Source organism: Numida meleagris, chromosome 6 (genome assembly GCF_002078875.1).
Source record: "Numida meleagris isolate 19003 breed g44 Domestic line chromosome 6, NumMel1.0, whole genome shotgun sequence".
NCBI lineage: Eukaryota > Metazoa > Chordata > Aves > Galliformes > Numididae > Numida > Numida meleagris.
The window spans coordinates 45809138-45831985 of NC_034414.1; the positions used below are offsets into that span (position 1 = coordinate 45809138).

The window sequence follows — 22848 nt, forward strand, 5'->3', positions numbered from 1 at the left end:
AAAATTTAGAGCTTCAAATATATGATTAGAGAAGCAGGTATAAGAGTAATCTTCTAGAAATATATGCTTCAAAATATATGAATGGAATCTAGAACTCCAGTAGAAAATGATTCCAAAACCAATTCTGGAAAGTATGTCTCACTGCAACTTAAAAATATTTGCACACTGATAGATTAGCTATTATCTGTTCTAATTACTAAATTAAAAAAATATATATGCTTACAAGAGTCAGGTTTAGCACTCATATTGTTCTTATCCTGCAAATAAATAACTGAGGCAAAAATAAATGTTTATGTATTTATTTAGGATGAGAACAAGGAAGACACTTTTCATCAGAAACAAGCATCGAGCTTTTTCTTTGTGGCCACACAGTGCCAGTCAAGCTCCTTTACAAAAAAAAACCTGCTTTTTGTTTGCTATTTCAATTGTATGTTGTGCTTTCTTCACTCAAGAGGGCGGTGAGGAGGTGGCAGAGGCTGCCCAGAGAAGCTGTGGGTGCCCCATCCCTGGAGGCATTTAAGGCCAGGCTGGATGGGGCCGTGATCTGGTGGGTGGCAATCCTGCCCATGACAGAGAGGTTGGAACTAGATGAATGTCCCTTCCAACCTCAGCCATTCTACTATTCTATAAATACACTGAGCATCAAGTGAATTTAATTTTCATGTCATTGTACCATTTGAACATAAGAACAAATACGTAACACTGAAAACACAGAAGATAGTTCATTTAAATACAGTGTCATATGGGCATATCACGCCATAGCATGACACCATAATACAGGGCACAATCAAAAAGTCTGCTTGAGCTAGAAGATGAAGCAAACAGTAATTATCTTCAGCATGTAACAGCACTCACCACTCTGATAAACTCAAACATCTCTATTATGGCAGAGTTCATCAAATTATAACGGGAACCATTATTCAGAAATGCTTTGACCACGGGTTCAAACAAAAAACTTTTCATTATGTAGCGGTTGTAGAATTCATCCTTCAGTCCAATTATTTTTCTCTTGAAACGAAGGGCACCTGAAACAGAAATGTTATTAAAAGCTATGCTTTTAACATTAATACATTTAAAAGAAAAAAAAATCCAAAAATTACTCAGTAACAGATAGATAAATGTGCAGTGTCAGCATTTATTACAGCACTGTATTATGAGGACCAGGAAACGCATTCAGATATTCTCTGCTTCACAACAGTCTTGCCCATACTGCTGAACATCACTTATCTATTTTATCATAAAGAAATCCTTCGCTGTGATTCTACAGGACAAATCAACTCTGTTCACTGAAGAAATAAAACAAAATAATATACTTCTGTTCAATTATATTACTACTAACATAGAGGTGTGGTTTTGATTTTTGAAATGACATGGTAAAGGTAAAACATTTTCTCGGTGAAAACAGAAGACCTGTGAAATTTGCTTATCTTCACTATTATTCAGATATACGTTTGACTGCATTTAAGTAAGTCCTGTTTGATTAAGACACAAATTATCTAATTTTAAAATTGGTAAATGACGTTGTCATACACACAATAAAGCACAGACTTAATTTACATTCAGTGTATAGCTCTTTCTGAAACTCTAAAGCACACACATGTACCTGAATATCCGTGCATAAATACAAGTAAAAGTATCATCCTGCTATAAGGCAGTACACATTCTGATTAGCAACCAGGTGTAGCTAAAACAAAATTATTGAAAGGCTTCAAATCAAAATTTGAGGCTACTCCTCAAATTTTGATTTGAAGGGCTCAGGTGATTCTGTTACACACTGAAAAGGTACTTTTCAGTGTATGGTACTCTCAAAAAAAAAATCTAACGTCAACTATGTGCACAACTGAATCTTGGATAATCTCTTTCTTACTTCCAGAATTAAGTCACACATCTTTGCTATTACTGAGCTAAACACAGTCAGGAATCTACTAGCACTTGAAGAGCAGTACTGAACATACTGGTTAAAGCAGCCATGTAACCGTATCTTTAACTAAGTATCTCTGAATATTTCTACTCAAAACCCATCAAAACTTTTAACAGCTCTCTTAGGATACTTGGATATTTGATAATGTTCTCAGTTCATCTCTACATTAAGATTTAGCAAAATCCTTGTGCTTTTTGGAGAAGAGCTCTGTAAATGCAAAATTATTTACTAATTCCGATATCTGTAAATCTGTGCAAGAAACACAGAGGAAAACAGTAGAATTTCTATGACTAGTCACAACCTGTCTCATCTGTGAAAAGTTTTCTTCCAGAAGAATGAAGATAAGCAGCAATTCACATTCACACAGTACTAGTTTATTCTTCAGCATTCGAACTTACACAATGCCAAGAAAGCATGCTTTGAGGCCATGAGAACAAGTACCCTTCGCAGGATATCTTTGTTAATGATGTAGTTCTTTATGTGGTAAGTATGATGTTCTACGCAGAAAGTTAGCAATTCCAGTATTAGTGCCAAGAGTTGGGCTGTCTGAAAATCATCTATAACAAAACCAAAACAAAACCAATTAAACTTACGTAGGATGTTACTTTCAGAGGTTTACTTCAAATATCCATCTACAGTCTGGTAAACATTTACAAGTTCTTGTATTTGCCCACAGACGCTTTAGGGAACATGATGGAAGGTATGCTTATTCTTCAAAATAGAAATTGAACTAGCCTGTATTGGACTGGATATTTTCTGTTTGTACAGCTCTGGCAGGAAACCCTCATAAAAAGTAGCTTGGAAGAAAAATGGCCCCTTTTAACATTTCTAGGACACAGTCACAGCAGTGTATTAAAAAGGTAACTCAAATTCTGCTTTTAAGTAGACAGAAACAATAAATTAAACGCATTAGGTTCAATCATTTTTAAAAGGCAGTTCTACCTTTTAAAGAATGTTACTAATTATTGACCACTGTAGAACACGTGTGTTTTAAGTAGTAAAAAATCTCACTTCAAAACCATCTGGAGGTGAGCTGAGATACAACAGATCAATTAAATGAATTCTTTGGAAATCTACACAGTTAATTAAGAAGTTTAGAGAACATATATTTTTAATTTATGTACGTCCTTTCACATCCATTTTGGATGTGCTTCAATATTAATAAGCAGTACTGTTGCTAGCAGCCAGCAAGGACAGTCACTTTATTATTTCACGATTATCTTACTCTGATGTAGAACCAACATCCTTACTTTATACAAAGTTTTGTGGCACACACGTTCTCTGCAGCACTTTTGCACCCTCTCCGGGATCATCTACACCTTTTCAAGTCTATGTCACGGAACAGTCCCATGAGTTACTCAAAATAATACAAATGTTTACATATTTTGCTGAAGCTTAAGCAAGTACTGTTCACTTACTAAACAGGATTCTTTGCTGAATTTTATACTTACAAATTATCCAAATGACTAGCAAATGTGCAAATATTATACTTTAAATTATATATCATAGTCTCAGGTATTCTTATAAGACAAAATATATCCTTTGCAATTTACTCTGTTCTAAACATCAAGCATCTGACTAAATCCAAGAGCCCTTGATGTATCCAACATCCAGAATGGCACTACCTTTGCTAGGCTTGTCCTCTGTAGTATTGGCCAATAAGGGGGCTGTCAGAACATGCATACAGTGTTTGTAGAAGAAACCCAAGAACTCCGTCTTTTCTGTTTTCTACAGGATTAAAATAAAATAAAATAAAAAATTATATATGTAACATATCACCAAACATCCAACTGTAATTTTATTTGAAGGTATTTACTTACATTGGCAGTAGCAAGCATATTTTCTGGATCAACTAAGGTACGAAGCAAACCCATTAGTAGCACTGCCCCTCCAAGTTCTGGATCTGAGTCACAAATCATGTGTTCTATTATGAGGTTAATGAGTAGTATATCCTATCAGGAAAAAGAAAAACAAACAAATCTAAAAATCAGTTCTAATGCCACTCCCCACCAAAAAGAAAAACCCTAGGAGAAACAAGTTAACTTCGTATTCCAGTGACACATTTTGGGCAGTTGTTCAACAGTAGGACGGCAAGCAGCAAAGAATCTGTCAAAGCACGTAAAAATGGTTCTGAAGTAAAGAATCTTTAGAATTCACTCTGAAGGGAAGCTCCAGAAATAACAGATAATTAACAGTTCAAAAACGCAACTGATTTTTGGAAGTGTTTTCAGAGTTCAGAAGCTTAAATCTTAATGCCTATTAGTGTTCTACTTCCACAAACATACAGCTCTAAATTTTGCTGTGCTATGAAACTTGATGAAATAATTTTCACCTCAAAATAACCCCTAGGTGCGCTTGCAGAAAACCAGAATAACATGTAAGAACAGAGAATAATATTTATATTTATCAATCCCTATACTAAAGTCGTTCAGTTACTGCTGTCCTTCATAAAAGAGGACAGCCATCCAACGCAAGCGGTTGGAATCAATCTCCATATTCCTGGCATCTTGGCTGCAATTTCAGCAGTTCCCAGCTGCCCTGTTTTTCCTCTTCCACTACAGAAGGAACAGCATGAGTAGCATCCTGTCTTCTGCCACGCTTCTGTCAGATTTAAGAAAACATTAACTATCTCCTCCGTAGAAATGGCAGAACAACATTTTTCTCCACTGAATACCACTCTGAACTACCTCTTTTACTACTGGTTGTGTGCTACCATTCTGTATTAATCAGTCACCAAGGATCTCCAGGAAACATAAACAAACCTCTGAACAAAAATGTCCTGAAACACTTCTGTAATCAGTTACCAAGGATCTCCAGGAAATGTAAACCTCAATAAAGAACAGAACAACGCGTTTACAGAGACCCTCTACTTACATCATCGTTCTGCTGAGCTTCCTGCATGACAAACTCTCGTACCATGGATGGGTTGTATTCAACTAAATATGAGAATATATCTGTGGCTGCACTTCGTACTTGTGCATCATCCATACCCTGGAAGATCAGATATAATCATTTTTTCCTTAAAATAAAGGTTTCAAAAGAACAAAAATCAGAAACCATATAGCTTTTAGTTATTATTCACAAGAAGTCATACCTAACTATTATTAAAACTGTATTCTAAAACTGAATTGACTCTACTCTTTTTCTGGTATATTTGATAGCTATTGGGTAAAATACATTATATGGTTTCATTGCCCTTTGGTCTACTTTCATGCTTTCTTATTCACTTGTACACCAGGGAGCAAATAAAGATGAGAATGTGAATGGAAAAAAAAAAAAGAAAATATAAGAATGCCAGGGCGCTTACCAATGTCATATTGTAACTGTTTTTAAAGTATAAAAAAATAATTACAAGGTGCTGAATTTCAAGCTGAGACAAGATAAACGCTTCAGAAAACCACATGACTGAAGTCTGACATACTTATTTAAAACAAAAATAAAAAAACAACTCTGGAGATAGAAGAAATTGTTACCACAAAGAAAACTGAGCTGACTTACCAGTATGACTTCTAGTGCTGGCAGTATGCCCATATTTGACAAGGTTTTGAAAAACGCATCTCTGTTTTGAGGTTGCAGTGTTTGAGAAAATGCACAAAACTCTTTCAGAAAATTTACCTGAAACACAAGACCACCACACAAGTCAGTAATTCAAAAAAACAGGTGCGTTTAAAACTTTACAGCAGCTGTTCGTTTCATGCATATTTTTGGGATTTCTTACCAATTCCTGTCTTTTCTCCTCATCTGTGGCTTCATCTGTTAGTTGTGCAAACAAGTCCGTCAGAAATTTTTCATCTTCCTACAAATGCAAAACAATACCATTTGTTTATTTGACAATATCAAAAGGCATCCAAGCGTAATATACATTTCTTCTAAACCATGCCTCCTGCAGTTAAAAGAGAACACACAGTGGTATACTGTACTTAATCATACCAGCATGAGTTTTCTAATTCATTTTTCAACCAAATTAATATCATTTGTCTTTCGGTTTTCAGATCGTTACCATCAGTTTTACTACGATATACCTTGCACTACCTTTCAGCTGTCTTCTTTTTGTCTTCTACTGACATCATCATTTTGTCTATAGTTCTCTACCTTCTTCCTTGTCCAACATCCTTCCCCCTAAACCACACGATACCCTTGCTTCAAACATTTATGTATTTGATACGCATAATACTCAGCCTTACACACATATCATCTTTGGAACGTTAGAGATGTCTGCAGCAGAACTAAACCAAAGACGTGATGAAGGTTCTTAACGACGCAAATGAAGTGAGATTCTATCTCCCCACTGTTACCAAAAGGCTAAATACTGAAAACCAAATCAAAATAACTGCTCCTATTACACACACCATTCATTGGGCATTCTCGTTGGCAGCAATCAAAATCCAATCAATTCAGTTAATTTTCATGCAGTTAATTTAACAGCAGCCAGCATGCTAAAGACGTTTATCGACTGGAAGAAACAGCAGCACTTAGCTCCCCATCCTCTTCACAATCTTAATAACTAGAAGATTAATAAAACAGAAATTTGCTTTCCCCTATCCTTTCCTTAATCTTATACAGTAACAGCACTTGCTTGGAAAAGATATCTTTGCATGAGATCCAAAGAGATTTTTTGAAGCTGCCAGAATGATAAGCTGCTTCTCATGAAGTCAGTAATGCCACATGCTGTTTTGTTCATCCTCAAACCACAGTCCTAGAAACCCAAGTTGCCTTGCTTATGCTTACACAAGTAAAATGCAGAATCCTGGAAGTACTTCAATGCCAAGTGCATGCCATGCTAGTGCAGCTGCAGTGCCTTCACAACTCAACCCAGGATCCCTGCACGGTACCACGTATAAATCCAAAGTAGGCTGGCATGAACTACTACCCTACAAGGCATTTCATCACACTCTGGCAAAACCTGAATTTAGGAAATGTCACGTGTTTTATCTTGCTTTGATGCTGACCTTTTCTTCTAATGTAACCCAACAGTCTAGTGACAATTAAAAAAATGATGATTTCTAGACATAATTTTAGGTGCTATTGTTGTGACTGCTTCAAAACCCAAACAAAAAGAGATGAGAAAGCCAGGCCTCACTTGAAGTTTTTTGAAATTCACTCTGGAAGACCAAGCATGGGAAATCTGAAGACTGACTTTCAGATTTCAACAGTCATACACCTTCAGAACAACTGATTTCAAGAAACAGTTTAAGCTGCTATGAAAGAATACAAGGATGTTGGTCTACTTGCCATCCAGCCGTCGTGGTTTGAGAAATATTCTATTCTAATATTTAACTAATTAGACGTTACAGCTAACATAATTAACCTACAGTAGAGGCACTACTTATTTATGCAAATTAAAAAATAACAAAAAACAGGGCATACAACCATTTCTTTTGAAGAACACGCAAGTTCTCCGTGATTAGCAGTACATTTAAAAACACTGCTATTTTGATCTGACATAAAACCAATCTCATCTATCGAAAGTATCAACAAGATGCTTGCTTATCCCCAGCTGGATAGTGGAATCCTCATTTCCACTCTTACTGTGAAAGAAAACTTTCGCCTCTTCCATAAAACCTGGAAGTACATTCAAGTTAATACCACAAAAATGTCTCAGAATGATCACTGGGACGGGGGGGAATTTGGCAGTTAGTCAGAGCCACAATGAGTGTGATTCTACAAAAAAAAAAAAGAAAGTACGAGTATTAGCCTAAGTATCAAATTATCACAGAATCACAGAATCATAGAATGGCCTCAGTTGAAAAGGACCTCAAAGATCATTAAGTTTCAACCCCCCTGCTGAGTGCAGGGTCGCCAACTACTAGACCAGGCTGCCCAGAGCCATGTCCAGCCTTGGCTTAAGCCTTAATTGTTTTGAGACAGAATGTGAAAGGAGGAAGAGACCCAGGACACGTTTCCCAGTCCTAGCAGGCAGAACCCAGCAGGTGGAACTGGGCTGAAGCCCCAGCACAGCTCCGCGTCCCCTCCTCCTGCCTCGTGCCACGGCCGCCTGCACTGGAGGGCAGCCCTTGCACCTTGTGCCCAGCCTTGCAAGCAGCTGCAACTTGCACAGGGCACTTCTGAATACTGGGAACTGAGGAAGCCCTCACTGCTGACACAGGGCTTTGGGAATAATTTGCAGAAGTTCAGCATGCGATCCTTTTTCAACTCTCCACAAATATACTATAACACTGGATTTTACAACTCTATTTTAAACACAGTAACAGAACATTTCCCATATCATTATCCTCCTCTCTTCCAAATTCCATTAAATACCTTGTATTTTATTTAAATGAACAGCATTATCTGAACTCCATAGGTCTCAGCGCAACTCTGATCTCATTAAATTCACTGGAATGAAGACGGAACTGAGTGACTCAAGACATCCCACCCAACAAACTCCTTACGTGGCCAATATGCAGTAAGTGGTGGTTACTCTGAGAAAACAAAACCAACCCGTTACTAACTTTGCAGTAACGTCCTAGCCCTGAAATGCATTTAGGTGCAGTCTCATTCCAGATGCTTAATGAAAGGTAGACAGGTCCTTACTATGGGAAGAAAATCCTTCACATTTACACAACACTTGTGAACACTAGGAACATTCAAAATACACGATTCTCAAGCTGTAAGATTACTGATGAGAGTAGCATATCTAAAGTGACATTTCTGAGTAACCGAACACAACCCAAGGAAAAGCACCAACACCGAATGCTAGAATTACAAAAGTGTGTACATTTTCTGCTTTTTATTTTTTCCAACTTGGAAAAATCCTTCAAAAATATATCTGTGAAGAAAATACCGCACAAATGCATAACTCTTCGCAGTATCTGGCCTCTTAACATTGACAAGTATCAAACCCATTATGAGATTTATGAGAAGCTGAGGAAGTTATCAGTGTTTTCCAAGAAAGTCTAAAGCTGCAAGAGATAGTTTGCAGAGTAGTTACACAATCCAGCTATATTTTTCGTTATGCACATAAATTATTACAAATGCAATACTTAAACTATCCATATGCCAAACACTAAGGATATTAATTTATCCTCCTGCAGGATCTGAGCAGATGCTCCTAGGATATCACATGCTTCATGAAGATAAAATAAGGCAGGTCATATACTCAATCAGTCATTTCTTCGTTTCAAAAAGAAGAAAACCCCCAGATGAAGGAAGATCGCACATGCACAAAAAAGCACCGTGGGTATTTGTGAATCAACTTTCAAAGAAATCCTTGTCCTCCCAATAGTCACTTAAAAAAGCATTAAGTGTAAGTTATTCTATGAAGTATAGTTAATTTTCAGTTATCAGACACTTCGTGCCTGAGATTACACATAAATTATGAAAACCATCCCTTTCTCAAAACATAAAATAATACAAAAATCCAAGACATTCAGCAAAACCTAAGCTGAAGCAGAGTATAATTTCCATCCTATTTCCCATCTCTCTATTCATTTTTAGTATTCCAGCCCCAAAAGTGTAAGTTTCATAAAATACTACCAGCAAACTGAAAATTACAGTTTCCAATGAACACTCCCTTCCTGCTACCATACCAGAAGACTTCACAGTTTAAAATGTTCCAATCTCCTTTATCTCACACTGTCTTCCCACACATGCCTTCACTCGCTATCAAGGAGCTATTTCCACTTGAGACAACGTGCTGAAATAGCAGCAGGATCCACCCAACCTCCTTTTGGAGTTTCTGCACACATCAACCATCATTTTCTTCAATGAAGTTAAACTCAGAAATGATTGGCACGCACCAAAGGCAAACATCTTCCCTTAAGTCATTTCCCACAGTAGGTGGCATTCTTTTACACCTTAATGCAAAGAAAACTTTGCTGTAAAGTAAATCCCCAGTTACTCCTGAGCTACCAGCTGCAAAACAGCTGACCTGCAGGAGATATTCCCATCCTCACACGTTCGGGCAAAACTGCCTACATGCACTGACACCACTCTTTCTCAAAAACACCTACAGACAACTCATATTTACATCCCCGGGGTTCTGCTCAGAGTAAGCAACTCTCTGTAAAACCACTATTATTATAGAGCAGTTTATTATTGTATACGTCTAATAAAACATAGAGATATACCTAAATGCCTTCAATCCTTTAGTTAATGAAAAGGGTGTGGGAGTGTCAGTAATGTCATTTCTGCCATTACAGAAGCTGATTTACCAGTAACGTCATGAGATCGCCGTTCTGCTCGGCACATGAATTATTTTAATATGTATCAAATCTTCCCTTTCCACTCCCCAGTTTCCTAAAAATAAAAGACCACAGAGTCTGAACAACCATGACGTGAGCCTAACAACAGTCTGTACTCTTGAAATTAAAAGCACCATAGGATCTTGCTGGCAAAGAGAACATGCCGTTGAGAAAGGGGGGTAGAGAATGGAAGGAAACAGTGTTTGCTCACTCTATGGCGCAGTTTTGCAAGTTTTTGTTTTTTTAAGAACTAGTTAATAATACAAAGGGAAAGGAACTGGTGACCTCCAGTATGAACATTAGTATGTATTTTTAAAATTGCAAAAGAGCGTCATATAAAGTAAGAAACACCACTTACCTGTCCCACCCCCACTCTCAAAACTTGGTGAGCTCCATGTTTCAGCAAAGTTGTTTGGTGGTTATGACATCAAGACTAGAACAGGTTGGACCCCAAGCACTGAGAGCACAGTAGGAGGGGCTGAAATTGGAAAAAAACGTTATATACTTCTTTCATATCTTCTGTATCATAAACTTTGTAACTGCGTAGGTCTCTACAGCAGCTAATTCTGAAGACTGGAAATGCTGGTAGCGTGGGTTTATCGTCATGACCAACAAGTGACATCTTGATGAAGCTACTTGAAATGACGGACATTAAGATGATTACATCACAAATAAACTAACCTCCATTTCTACGAAAAGCCCACAAGGGTAAGCGTTTTTATAAAGATTATGGCAAAACTTGCTTTCATGAAGAAGGAGGAATACAGCTCATAAGCCCAGGTACCAAAGATGACCAATTCTCTGTTCTTGGTTTTACCACAGAATGTGCAAAAGTTATTAACCACAGAAAGCAAAAGGAAGCGGGTGTCTTCACAGAATTAATGAATTATAACCGAAAAGCTGACCTTAAATGGAATCCTATTTGGACACCAAATGCCTTAAGTAGAACACCAATACATTTTGAGTAAAGTCAACTGGACTGTCAAAAAGCAGGGCACAACCTGCATCACTTTCTTCAAATTTGTCACCTTTCTGTAACCAAGGTATGCTTGAGTATACTCGAGTTACCACGCAGTTTGACGCAAAGGAGGCTCTTCCAGAGCTTATCTTTTCATGGTGGAAGTAATAGTTTTCCTTCTCCCTTCCTTCAGAGAAATGAACAGAACACAAAGCAATCCAGTCACATGCACAGCAGTGGCAGCATGGCACAGGCTACCATTTGCTCATGAGGAAGAGTTTACTTCTAAACTGAGACGTAAAACTTAGTGAAGACAGCTCCCCAGTCACAGTCTCAGTCCCAAGTAGCCAATTTAAAGTCAACAGCACAAGCGCACCAACCTTGTATGACTCATCAGCTAACTAAGGACTCGAGGCTCATCTGCATCTCCCAATATACCACCATGATGCATTCCAGAAACATTTCAAATAATCATGTTACAAAATAAACAACTTTTTATGTACATACATATGGTTAATCAGCACAAGGATGTCCTAACATCTGAAACTGCAAATGCCAGGAACTCCAGTGGCCAGAGTGTAGACAAAGAAAACTTTAAATCTTTCATGAATTAAGTCCCTCATCAAAGTATCCTGATATAATCAGCTACAGAAGTACATATTAAACCATACACTAAAAGAAGAAATAACTTAAAAATTAGTTACAGAAGCTAAATGAATAAAAGCAGTCTTTTAATTCTTATCTCAGAGTAGTATCTATTATGCTATTTATAAAAAAATGAGAAAGACCGATATCAAAAATTTTTATACAGGGACTCTGTGTCGGGGATGGAGAAAGGGCAGGAAGAGGAAAGTACAACCCAACATGCTGCTCTATAAATAAATGAATAAAAAAATGCCAGGTAAACAGGTTTAAACCATGGCTTATCGCTACACCATGAGAACGTAAAAAATGGATCAAGCCTTTTAATCTCTTAGAAATGTGATGTTCTTATCATTTGTGATATCCTCTTTTAATTCCCTCAACAACGTGAATTGATCAGCAACATTTCTGCCAAACAGACTCTTATTTATAAACTACACAGTCCCCTCTCAATGCTTTAAGAGCTGTATTACAGAAAGACTAAGAAATGCAATATACCATGGCTATATTTACGCCTTGTGTGGTACCACTCATGGCTCCTCCAAGCTGCAGAAAGCACCTGAACAACTTGAAATATTTATCTTACTTTTGAAGTCGTGCAATGCTAATTCTTGTGCTCTACTACACAGGGTGCACACTTCATTCTCAGTCAGACAATGGTAAAAGATAAGGTTCAGAAACTTGCAGTCACACAACAAATCAAAATCAGACTGGAACCACTACCTCATCTATAAACTGCAACTGACAAGTTTTGCAACCACACTAAATCTTCACATTTTAAGCCAAGCTTACCCTCCATGTTTCAAACTAAGACAGATTTTAAGAAAGAAAAAAACAACAACAAACAAATCAGCCACTAGACCTTTATCAAGTTACCCTCAGTTCTCCCCAGTAAGCATGCCCTTTCTGATTTTACAGCATCAGCTCCCCCTTCTAGCTGCCCAGTTTCCTTTTCAACATTCCAGAACCAGAAGCAGCCACTGACATGAAGACACTCAGGGTAATTACTTTCTTCCTCAAACATCATGCTCAGGACTTCGCTTTTAGCAATTCCTGCAAGGAGGTAAAGGTATTTTACAGATAATAGTTACACTGGATTATTCAGGTGGAAACACCTTAACTGAATCTTTCTCAGCACTCTAAATGTCAGGTTTGGATGTTTTCACAAACCAGCCACCACAAGATGACTGAGGCTGACTGTTTTAGACAGGTGAATGTTGGGTTTTTGTTCATCAAGGACACGCATACAGATATGAAGAAGCCTGGTAATATTCAAGATGCCCTAGGTGCTCTACCTGGCTACTCCACCAAGTGACAGTTCTTCAACAAGGCATGAGCCTCAGCTGACAGGCCTGGTTGCATGCCCAGCATATCTGGCTGCTTACCAAATACTCCGTGGGTGGACACAACAGATTAAGCCTCAAGCAACTAGGTTCAATAAGACCAGCATGCTGATAACTAAGTGTGGTGGGTGAAAAGGCAGGGGGCCTAGTTTTGACACTGATTCGCAACATGAGCTTGCAAATATATTTTTCACTCTTTTTTCCTGTATTTTTCAGGAAATTAAACAGTGTGAACACTGAGATTCAACTGAAGATTAGAATGATTCACTTGATCAGCAGCATCTAGCATTTTGTCCACTGCTCCAATCAGAAAGCCTCTACAAAGAATTTTTGTTCTTTAAAAGCCAGGAGAAACATACCAGCGATAATTAATCGTACAAAGCACACGCGCTGCAACAATTTTCTGAGTTTTTCTGAAAACTGTAGGAAGGTCTCAGTATGAAGATGTGCCACCTATTCACAGCTCAGGAATTTCATGGATTGCTGCAGAATACTTCAGATGTGTACGTAAGAAATCTAAAGCATCGGTTACACGTCATCCCTTCATACTTGCAGTAACACATACGTCATGGAAAACTGGGAATTTCACAAGGTCTTATTTAGGGACTTAGAAGACAAACTAAGAAAACATTCGAGCACATATAGCAGTAGTAGGTTCTGAACATAAGCTTTCCAAACAACTACGTTCCTTAATTTCAAAATCCGAAACAGTTATATGCTGGTATGAGATTATATTTCTGAAATTTACGACAAATTTCATCTTGCTTTTGGCATGTTAAAATCATCCTTAACTGTAGTGCCTAGAAAGTCCCAAGATACAAGCAAAAAATAACAAAAACAACCCTCTGAAATGCAAACGGAACTATTCACTCTAACCAAGTCTGCTGAGAATTCCACAAACGTTTGCTCCATTTAAATCATCGGTTATAAAGAATACAGTCCAAAATCTGCAGTTTAAAAACATACACTTAACAGCTTGGTACTCAAATTCCATGCCTTTTCTTTACATAGCATTTCCAAAATGACTTTCAGAATAACTGAAGGTTTCACTGAAGCACCTCAATCTTCCTAGGAAATATTAACCAACTTTCCCTGTCTGAGGTCAAATAAAGAGACAGCGAAATTCTTAAACTTACCTGTAACATACCAACTATTTCCACTTTATTAAAAAAGATGAAAGAATGAAGTGTTGATAGCATATTTTCCTCAAAAACTGAGGGAGTGGGTAGGACCATATCTTGAATATACTGTACTCTGTACGTCTGATGTATTTTTTGCTTCAACTCTGGATCAGATATAGGAATCACCTCTTTAAATTTTGCTGTTTTAGTCAGAAATTCCCTGTGTTTCCGTGACTGTGATAAAGACGGATCGTATTCTAGGCATCCAATTACGTCCATTATACATTCCTCGGAAAACATGACTTCAAAAAGTGCAGTTCTGTTCAAAAGGAAGATTCCCTTGATAATTTCATATAAGTGGTGTAGTCCTTCAATGTTCTCCAAGTCTTCGCACACATGAAAAATTTCTAAGAGCTTCTTAATATAGCCCTCATTTTCCAGTGCTAGCGCGAGTTTTTCACGGCGTAACGGTGAAGGCAGTGAAGATGCCACAAGTTCTGCAATCTCTTCTAGTCGACTTAATTCACAAGATGGCAATTCAAGACCTGGGGATGACATATCATCAAAACGTTCTTCCTCAGATTCATCGACAAGGTCCTGAGTAATATCGACAGAGGGGTCTTTGCCTTGAACCTATAAAACAAGATGTTTTCAAAAAATGAAGTTTTATGTTTACTACTATTACAGTGTTTTTTCAAAAGATACCATTTCAAAGGTCACATGCTTTTTATTTGTACACTCAAAACAGAAGTGCAAATGTATGTTTCACACTGAGCATAGCCGGTTTGGAAGGTGAGAGATAATGAAAAGATTTCTTCAGACAGAACACTTTACAAAACATTTAGGAGTATTTCAAATATGAAAGGAAATTCATAATGACTAGAAGGGACCACAAAGTTTCAACAGATGACTGCGCTAGGCTATTATTTCTATTCACTATTCTCTGCAGATAAATTTTCAAATGCAGACCAGCATCACATTATTGCAGTGATAGCTGTTAATGTTCATCTGAGGTTGTTTATCTTCTCGATGTTTCTCAAAATTTCTGCAAGCTCAGAGTAAGGAGGGCAGTCTTTTGTTAACATTTTCAGGACAAGAGAGTAAGCCTCAAGTTAAAATCTGTTATCGTGTACTTCCTAAATACTCAACAGAGGCAAAGAATCAAAAGTAAAATCTACAAAGCTCTTAAAAACAGAAAACCACAAACCAACATTTACGAATGGGTAGTAAAAATCTGGAACTCTCAGAAAAAGTAAGCAAGGGATCTGCAAGAGAGATCTCTAACGATACAATCACAAAACTATGCAAAGTACAAATTAGTGAAAAAAACTAAGACAGATGCTTGGGCATCAGAGTGTTTCAGCTTTAACTATATCTCAGTTGTAGAATCTGCTTTGAGTCTGGTGTGTCAAATCCAGAAATGCAGTGATATATAAAGGGCAGAAGGCGCTGTTCTTTTTAAACTTGCAAATCAGCAAAAAAAATCTGGGAGAAATAATATTCATGGCTAACAACAAGTCTATACATAGATTAAAACCCGGAGTGCAGTTAAAACCCACTTATTCTTCTGCTTCTTCATCATCAACCACTTACAGTGTAAGTGGTATCAAAGTTTTCCTTTTAGAAAAAGCTGTAACAACTGAGGAAGCGTAAGATCTTGAAAGTACACAAGACAAAAATACATCCTGTTTTGAGGCCATGCTATTGTAAAGAAACTGGATCCTTACAAAAATACTAGCTCTTTATTTAGAGGCTGAGGAAGCTGGGTTTCTTATCTGGGTGTTTCCCAAGAATGCAATTTCCCCTCTCCCCCATTTCGTTTCTGCCCCCAACTTTTGGTCCTTTAACTGCTGAGGTTCTTGAAAATGCTTCTATACTTATTTACGTAAGTGGTAAAGCATTGAAAAGACTCAGGAGTTAAAAAAAAAGGATCTAGCCACGAGCAGTTATGAAGTCTGATTTCTTTTGCTTTATTTCTGAAATCAATGAAAATAAGCCACAGAAGACAAAGCGGAGAGAACTATGTACTTGCTGAACAGCACTAAGAGGGAGCACATAAGGAAGGAATTATTTGGAAAAAAAAACAGAAATTCCACCTAACATAGCATAGAAATTAAGAAAAGTTGCAAGGCTTGGAATTAACAAGACACCAAAACAAAATAAAAACAAAGCCAACAAATGACAAACTGAACCACTATCGGTGAATACAGTGACCAAATTCTTCTGGGTACTGGTCAATAGTTAATAACTGAGCATGTTATCTCATAACAACACTGATTCAGTGACTATGTAGTCATGGACTTCTAGCGGTAAAACACAGTAAGTTAACTAGCGCACATTAAAATATCTGCATGCTACATATGAACTGTCCGATTTCTTTAAACCATACGAATTACAGCTCTGAGGTGATAACACAGAGATGAAGACCTGTATCCTACTTCAACTATAAAATCATCCTTTCACAACCTGACAGTCAAGAGAAGCAGTGTCACATTTACAAGAGTTTCTCTTGAGAAAGTCACTATTGACTTCAAGTGAACTAGAAGGATAAGAGACAGAGAAGAATGAAAAATGGAGAAAAAGAAACATAAAAATTATAGTCAAGTTCATAAGAAATACATTATAAAATCATCTAAGAACTTATACATTCTTCTCTCTACAAGAAAAGTTTAGAAGGAAATTTTTCCATTCTAGTCAAGCAGCAAAAAAGTTAATCATGAAATTAATTGTTAGGAAACTTTCTGAGCACTCAGTTTGGTGCTAAACTTCCTTGGGAGGTAAGAGATCTATAAAGTTCTGTTGAGCAAAATAATCTGGAAAAGCTCTAAAAAAAAATCATAAGTTTATGTACAATTCAGATTTCTAGGGGAAAGTTTCCAAACTCAAACGTAAAATTTGGGGAAGGTGGAAAAGAGGGCAGGTTTGCTTTTATTTTCTATCTACTCTGTGCACATTCACCTCTTAGAAGAGACTAAAAATTTTGAACACAAAATGATTTTGGTGTCTCGGTCTTTCATTCATCAAACTTACCTGACATATTTTTTCCCATATTTCATCACATCCTGCTTTTTCTTGAAAGCTAAGTGCCAAATCATAGTTTTCAGCTTCAGACCACACAATCAAGGTATCCTGTAAAGAGAGAAGAGTTTTCATTTCAGGCAATTTATGTTTGGTTTTCAATGCCTAAACAACGTTTAAAGAGTAAAAGTTTAAAATAAGGATAGCCTGACACTTCCTTATGACAGGATGGTATTACAGAGCAAATGTAATCATCATACTTTCATTCTTAGGATCAAAAACATTTCTGCATAAATCAGAATAAGTGACTTTTAAAATAACTGTGAAAGCTCTAGTTCACAATTCTCGCAGTCATAAAATTGCTAATCTCAAAAGGCTCATCTATAACACCTATTTTTACCGCAGCGTATCCTCTTGTAAAATACAGTAACATTAATACTGCTTTTCTTATACTCTTTCTCAATTGGACCAAACAAAACTGCAATATTTTGTAAGATCAGAGTTAAAATCACTGTCTTGATCCTTTTTTTTTAGGCCCCGGGAAACATTGTGCTAATGCGCAGAACAGCTGCTTAAAAAACTGCAAAATGCCTACAAACATTAAGCAAGAACAGATCTCTGAACACACACACGCATACACAAAGTTAAACGTCTAAGAGTTTGCATACACCTGACACTTGAACCACACACATCATTCCAAACTACACTTCGGAAAGGAAATTTAATTCTAGATTTGTAGAAGTTAGTTTAAAGTGTTCTTAGCTAGATTTACTACTCAGAAACTTAAGCTCTCATCTACTTATTTGCATAGGCCATGAGTTTATCAGAGCCCTCAAATTGCGTGCAAATCCCGTATACAGAAGGTGGAAGCCGATCCTGCAAAAAGATAGTTTACTAAACAGACAGTTTACAAAAACCCACAAAAGAGAACAGTATCTGCATTATATACTGAATCAAATTTTATTTTGAAAGTCTTCTGTTCTCCTATAAGAGCTAGCTGAATATAGCCATATTAAATACACAGAGCATCAAGAAATGACATTATTTCACTTAAGGCTAAAATGAGCATTTACTCACTAGCACAAAAGAGGTATCACATTTCACTGAGAATCACGAAATAGACTCTTATGCCTTCACTATGTATAGATTTTCCTTATGGTGATAATTCCTAAAGGAATTAACTTTAAATATTTGCAAAGGCGCTATAATTTGCCAGGCATTATAAAGTTTAAGACTGGTTATTGTTTAGGCTTAATACATTTCAAATATGAAAATGAATACTGAAGATAAGAGAGATCCTGAAACTCCTGAAATTAACTACAAGCTAAATAGCATGATCACCTGGCTCCACCAGGATTCAGTCAAGCAACACAACATAATCAATTTGCCATTACCAGAGGAGCTGTACTGCCACAGAGTACTAATGGGTTTACCTTGCAAATGGCAAACAGTTTACCTTTTTGTTTTTGAAGGGCTGAGGAGGTGGTACACAGAAGAAAGGGATTTAGGAAGACCACCTCCAAAATACGAAAGGAAGAAAAAAGTCACAGTTAATAGTTTATTCTCTGCAGGACAGGTCACGGTGCAAATACTCTGGTAATGACAAATTGACAGCACCTAGTCCTGTTGACACATAAGGAGCATGGGAAACAGTTTACAAAAATGTTAGTAGTGAAGGCCCAAAAGGAAAAAAAAACAAAGCAACAAAGGCCATTAAAGGGGTAATATGAAAACTGAAGTTGCACCAGTTAGTGAACGCTGACGTATCTCCAGATACATTTACTTTACCATCTTTTAAAAACAATCTGTACCTTACTACAGTGTGCATTCTATGCAACAGGATCCAAATCTAAAACTGAAGTTGTACTTTTTCACCTCTACAATTCTGATTTTAATTACTTCTTTGGATAGCAAAATTAAGAACTGCGGGAAGAAACTGAACAGCAGAAAAGTAATCGTCACATTCAATTTATTAATATTAACAATATTAACAATTTCAAAGTATTAATCTGTCTTATTAGCATGAAAAAATAACCTCATTATAGGTTACTGTCAGTACCTCAACAGAATTTATGAATTGCTACTTTCTGGATTCTTTAGTAAGAGAATATTTGTTTCTATACCCTTTCTTGTCTGAAAGGGGTTGTAAAAAGAGAACACAAGCAAGTGAAAAATGCACTGCAGTTCTGCATCATGTACTATTCAAAGTTTAACTTTCATTTCTCTACATAGAAACCTGTACCTATTTCTCTATACAGAAACTGGTATCTTCTACCTATACAGAACCTAGACAGATTATTATCATCAAAAAGAAAAGCCGTACAAAACTTCAACATCTATTTTAAAGGGAAGTCACTAAAGGAAATTCTAGATGTACTCAGACAAAAAGATCAGGAATAAAAGCCTACCCTCTGCTTGTTTTATTTAAAGGAATCTTTCTGGAAGATCTGCAATTGTGTAGCAGCGTGATTTGAATCCAGCAACTGCTGTGGATCTCAGCTATGAGACAGGAATACTTACGCTGCTTCTTAACACCAAATACTGTCTTGTTACTTCAAAAGCATCTGACAAGCGCATGCCTAAATGCCCTTATTAACATTAGTTATTGGTTAGAGATATAAAGAGATGAGTTTTGCACATGACTCCCCATAAACGTAAAGTCCCCAGTCTTAGATTGTTCAGAAAGCTGTTTGGGCTCAGTCTGGTCAAAAATGCATTCATTTTTTCTGCATTACATAGAAATGTTATGTTTAAGACAAGGAACTGAGTGGGGTAACTGAAAATTAACATTTGGAATTTTCTTTTTATCTCATTAAACATGGTCATGGTCATTAAACAATGGTCATGAAACACCATTTAAATATGAAACTGCAATATTAAATCCTAGATCCATCAATCGAGTCATAAAAAAAGACAAATGTTTTATCATCAAAATTGTTAATACTGACTGCTATCAAAGAATCCTAGTATTCTTACTTCTCACATCTTTCAAGATGCATTAGAGCACTTGGCAAGATTTTTTTAACTACGATGACAATTGGGAAACTTCTTATGTACAGTTCAGAGCGCTGTTCCAAGTATGAAAATCATTTGCTGCTTTGCAAAAATATTTTGACAATAGTGCCAGCTGGATGTGTCATCATTACCTCAGCACAGAGAAAATTTGTTGTTGCCTTAAAACAGTTGACAGAAATTCATCTTCACTTTCACATTGTTGCTCATTATGATTGCTTAAAAATAATCCGCAATTCTAAATTTTAAGCAAGAATTCTAAACGTGGGCTCTTTTTAGATGACCTACACTCAACATCCTCATAGAGGTAGCAAGGGAGTTTCATTTTTTTGGTACTCTTATAAACATATGGCCCATGTCAAAACTTTTGAAATACAATTTAGCATTTCTCTGCTGCTTGTTTATTGGCTCTATTAGGTACACACGGAGAAAGCTCTGGTTGGTTAGAAAAATAGGAAATATTTCTGCTGGAAGACTGACTTCAGATCTCCTTCCTAACGTAACAGGATCAAGAAAACTTGTTTCTCTGCAGCTCTTCTTTGTTAGCGCTGAAAATATATTTAAAACAAACAGTGAACGCTACTACTCACCCCTGTGAGACTGAGGCTACTATCTAGAAGTAACAATGCCCCAAACTGGGCAGCCTCCCATCATTTATTTATTTATTTTAGAAGAGTGAATGAATCCCTTCCTACTGGCCCTCAAGTGGCTTAGGCCTATGGCCTGGGGCCCACTAGAAGTTCAGAGTTAGGCTGCTTCTCCCCTCCTGGACAGCCTGATGGCCAGCCTGCCTTAGCTGCTGAGCCCAGACAGGGTCTACATTTTACATGGCATAACAAAACATCTCTTCGAATCTTGGTACTCAACTACTTGCCATCAGAAGTACAGTCCCTAACTTTTGGCTTATGAAATAAACTACTGGCACTACCCAAGTTTGTCACGTTAAACATACACAGTTACCACAGTAGGCTGCAGCAGAGCGTTCAGGTTAAAAAGCCTCACCTCATTAACGTAATGCAAAGCTTTTTCAGAATTGGGTTTTTATGCAGAACCTGGTTATCTGGATGTGCTAATCAGCTATCTCCAAAACTGGAATAACACATCAACCCCACGTTCGGTCTTCTGGCAAAATGTTTTCCATTAGCTTCTGAGGGCCTGTAACAGTCACACCTGACTTCTCGAGTTTGTCACCTCACAGCTGCATTTCCATAGGTCAGTAACATGAATAAAATCAATTTACCTCAATTCACTGGCCCAGCAGCCATATCTGGCACAAAAAGAGAGTTCAGGGGAAAATTTGTCAAGATAAAGAACATTTGATCATCTGCTTGAAGTAAATGAACCAATCAAGAGCAGTCACACTCCTCTCTTTTCCTCCCACCCCACAAAAACACGCATTTCCTTACTACCTTAGCTGCAATAAGCACAAAATTTTATTGAAAGTTCCACTGTTGGTTCACTTGCTCCTTACAGCAAGTGTCAGAAGTTCATCTTCTCTGAGCAGTCTGATGGTGCATTTTTGGTTCTTTTCAAATGTATCTTTGTTATGAACAAGTTCGATCTTCAAAGGGTAGACACTTTCCAGCTACTCAGCTAGTGAACAGTACTCCAGATGAATTTAAGCTTTGTATTCTTGTGAGGAACCGAAAAGATGACTGCCAAAGCAGAGGACATAAGACACTAAAGTCCGTAGTACAAAGGCAAGACTTCATGGAAGGAAGCTGTTTTGTTTCAGGCACGGAAAGGACGCAACACATACTTCATCACTGGGCTACAGAATGTACATGGATGATGTAAGTCTTTACTGTTCTACTGCTGAAGCACCAAAGTGTATTGAAAAGTGCATTCCCAAGTTCACAGTCATATCAGCTTACATTCATATCAGCTTTCTCTCTAGATAAATTCTCCCTTAAGGTCACATAGGAAGATGTGTAACGTCCTAAAATACAACTGCCACATTCTTTTTATTGAATAAGGATCACTTGTTTGAGAACAGCACCCGTGACTAGCACCCTCAAATTATATAATTTAACAACTTAAAAAAAATTGAAAACAGCATTAAAAAAAATCAGTGTAAACAGAAGTGTATCAGAAGACTTTACCAGGACATTACAATTAAATTATTTTCTATAGTTGTGTGTATATATATTAAAAAAATGTACATATAATGTAAAAGTCAACAATAGAAGAAGAAAACAGAGTATTCTACACACAGTCCAGGTACCACATACCGTAGTTAAAATCCATTTACTAAACAGAATTTACTTTTAAACTGTGTGCTACACAATTAAATCCAGTATATTTCATATTTAAGTTACTCTACCATTATAACATTTTAAAATGAGAACACCAATGAAATGTAACATACAGCTCTGAACAAAAATACAAGTCTGAGTGGCTGTTCTGACAAACTTTTTTTTTTTTTTTAAACAGAAAAAGTGTTCTGCCTACAAATACTACCTTAATGTAAGGACTAAGTTCTTTTTTTGTTGGAGCCACAGGACATTAACTTCTCAAGTTTTCTTACTGTCCTGACTTACGTTAAGCCTCTTGATGGCAGGTTAAGCCTGGGAAGACTGGGGACCAGGCTGTGCAAGCTGATGTAGCTCAGGACTATGCTGACTTACAAAAAGCAAGTCCCAGAGCATGT

At 37.1% G+C, this 22848-nt stretch overlaps 1 protein-coding gene across 1 annotated transcript in view; it reads right to left on the bottom strand.

The window, feature by feature from the left end:
- Window positions 1-22848, bottom strand: part of PPP4R3A (protein phosphatase 4 regulatory subunit 3A) — a 38391-nt gene that overhangs the window by 4441 nt on the left and 11102 nt on the right. Inside the window, exons 3-11 of the mRNA XM_021403267.1 lie at window positions 17199-17297; window positions 14184-14801; window positions 5640-5717; window positions 5420-5536; window positions 4796-4912; window positions 3742-3873; window positions 3547-3649; window positions 2320-2478; window positions 856-1025 (exon numbers count right to left, since the gene is read on the bottom strand). Coding sequence (XP_021258942.1) covers window positions 856-1025; window positions 2320-2478; window positions 3547-3649; window positions 3742-3873; window positions 4796-4912; window positions 5420-5536; window positions 5640-5717; window positions 14184-14801; window positions 17199-17297 — 1593 coding nt within the window. The remainder of the gene's footprint in view (window positions 1-855; window positions 1026-2319; window positions 2479-3546; window positions 3650-3741; window positions 3874-4795; window positions 4913-5419; window positions 5537-5639; window positions 5718-14183; window positions 14802-17198; window positions 17298-22848) is intronic.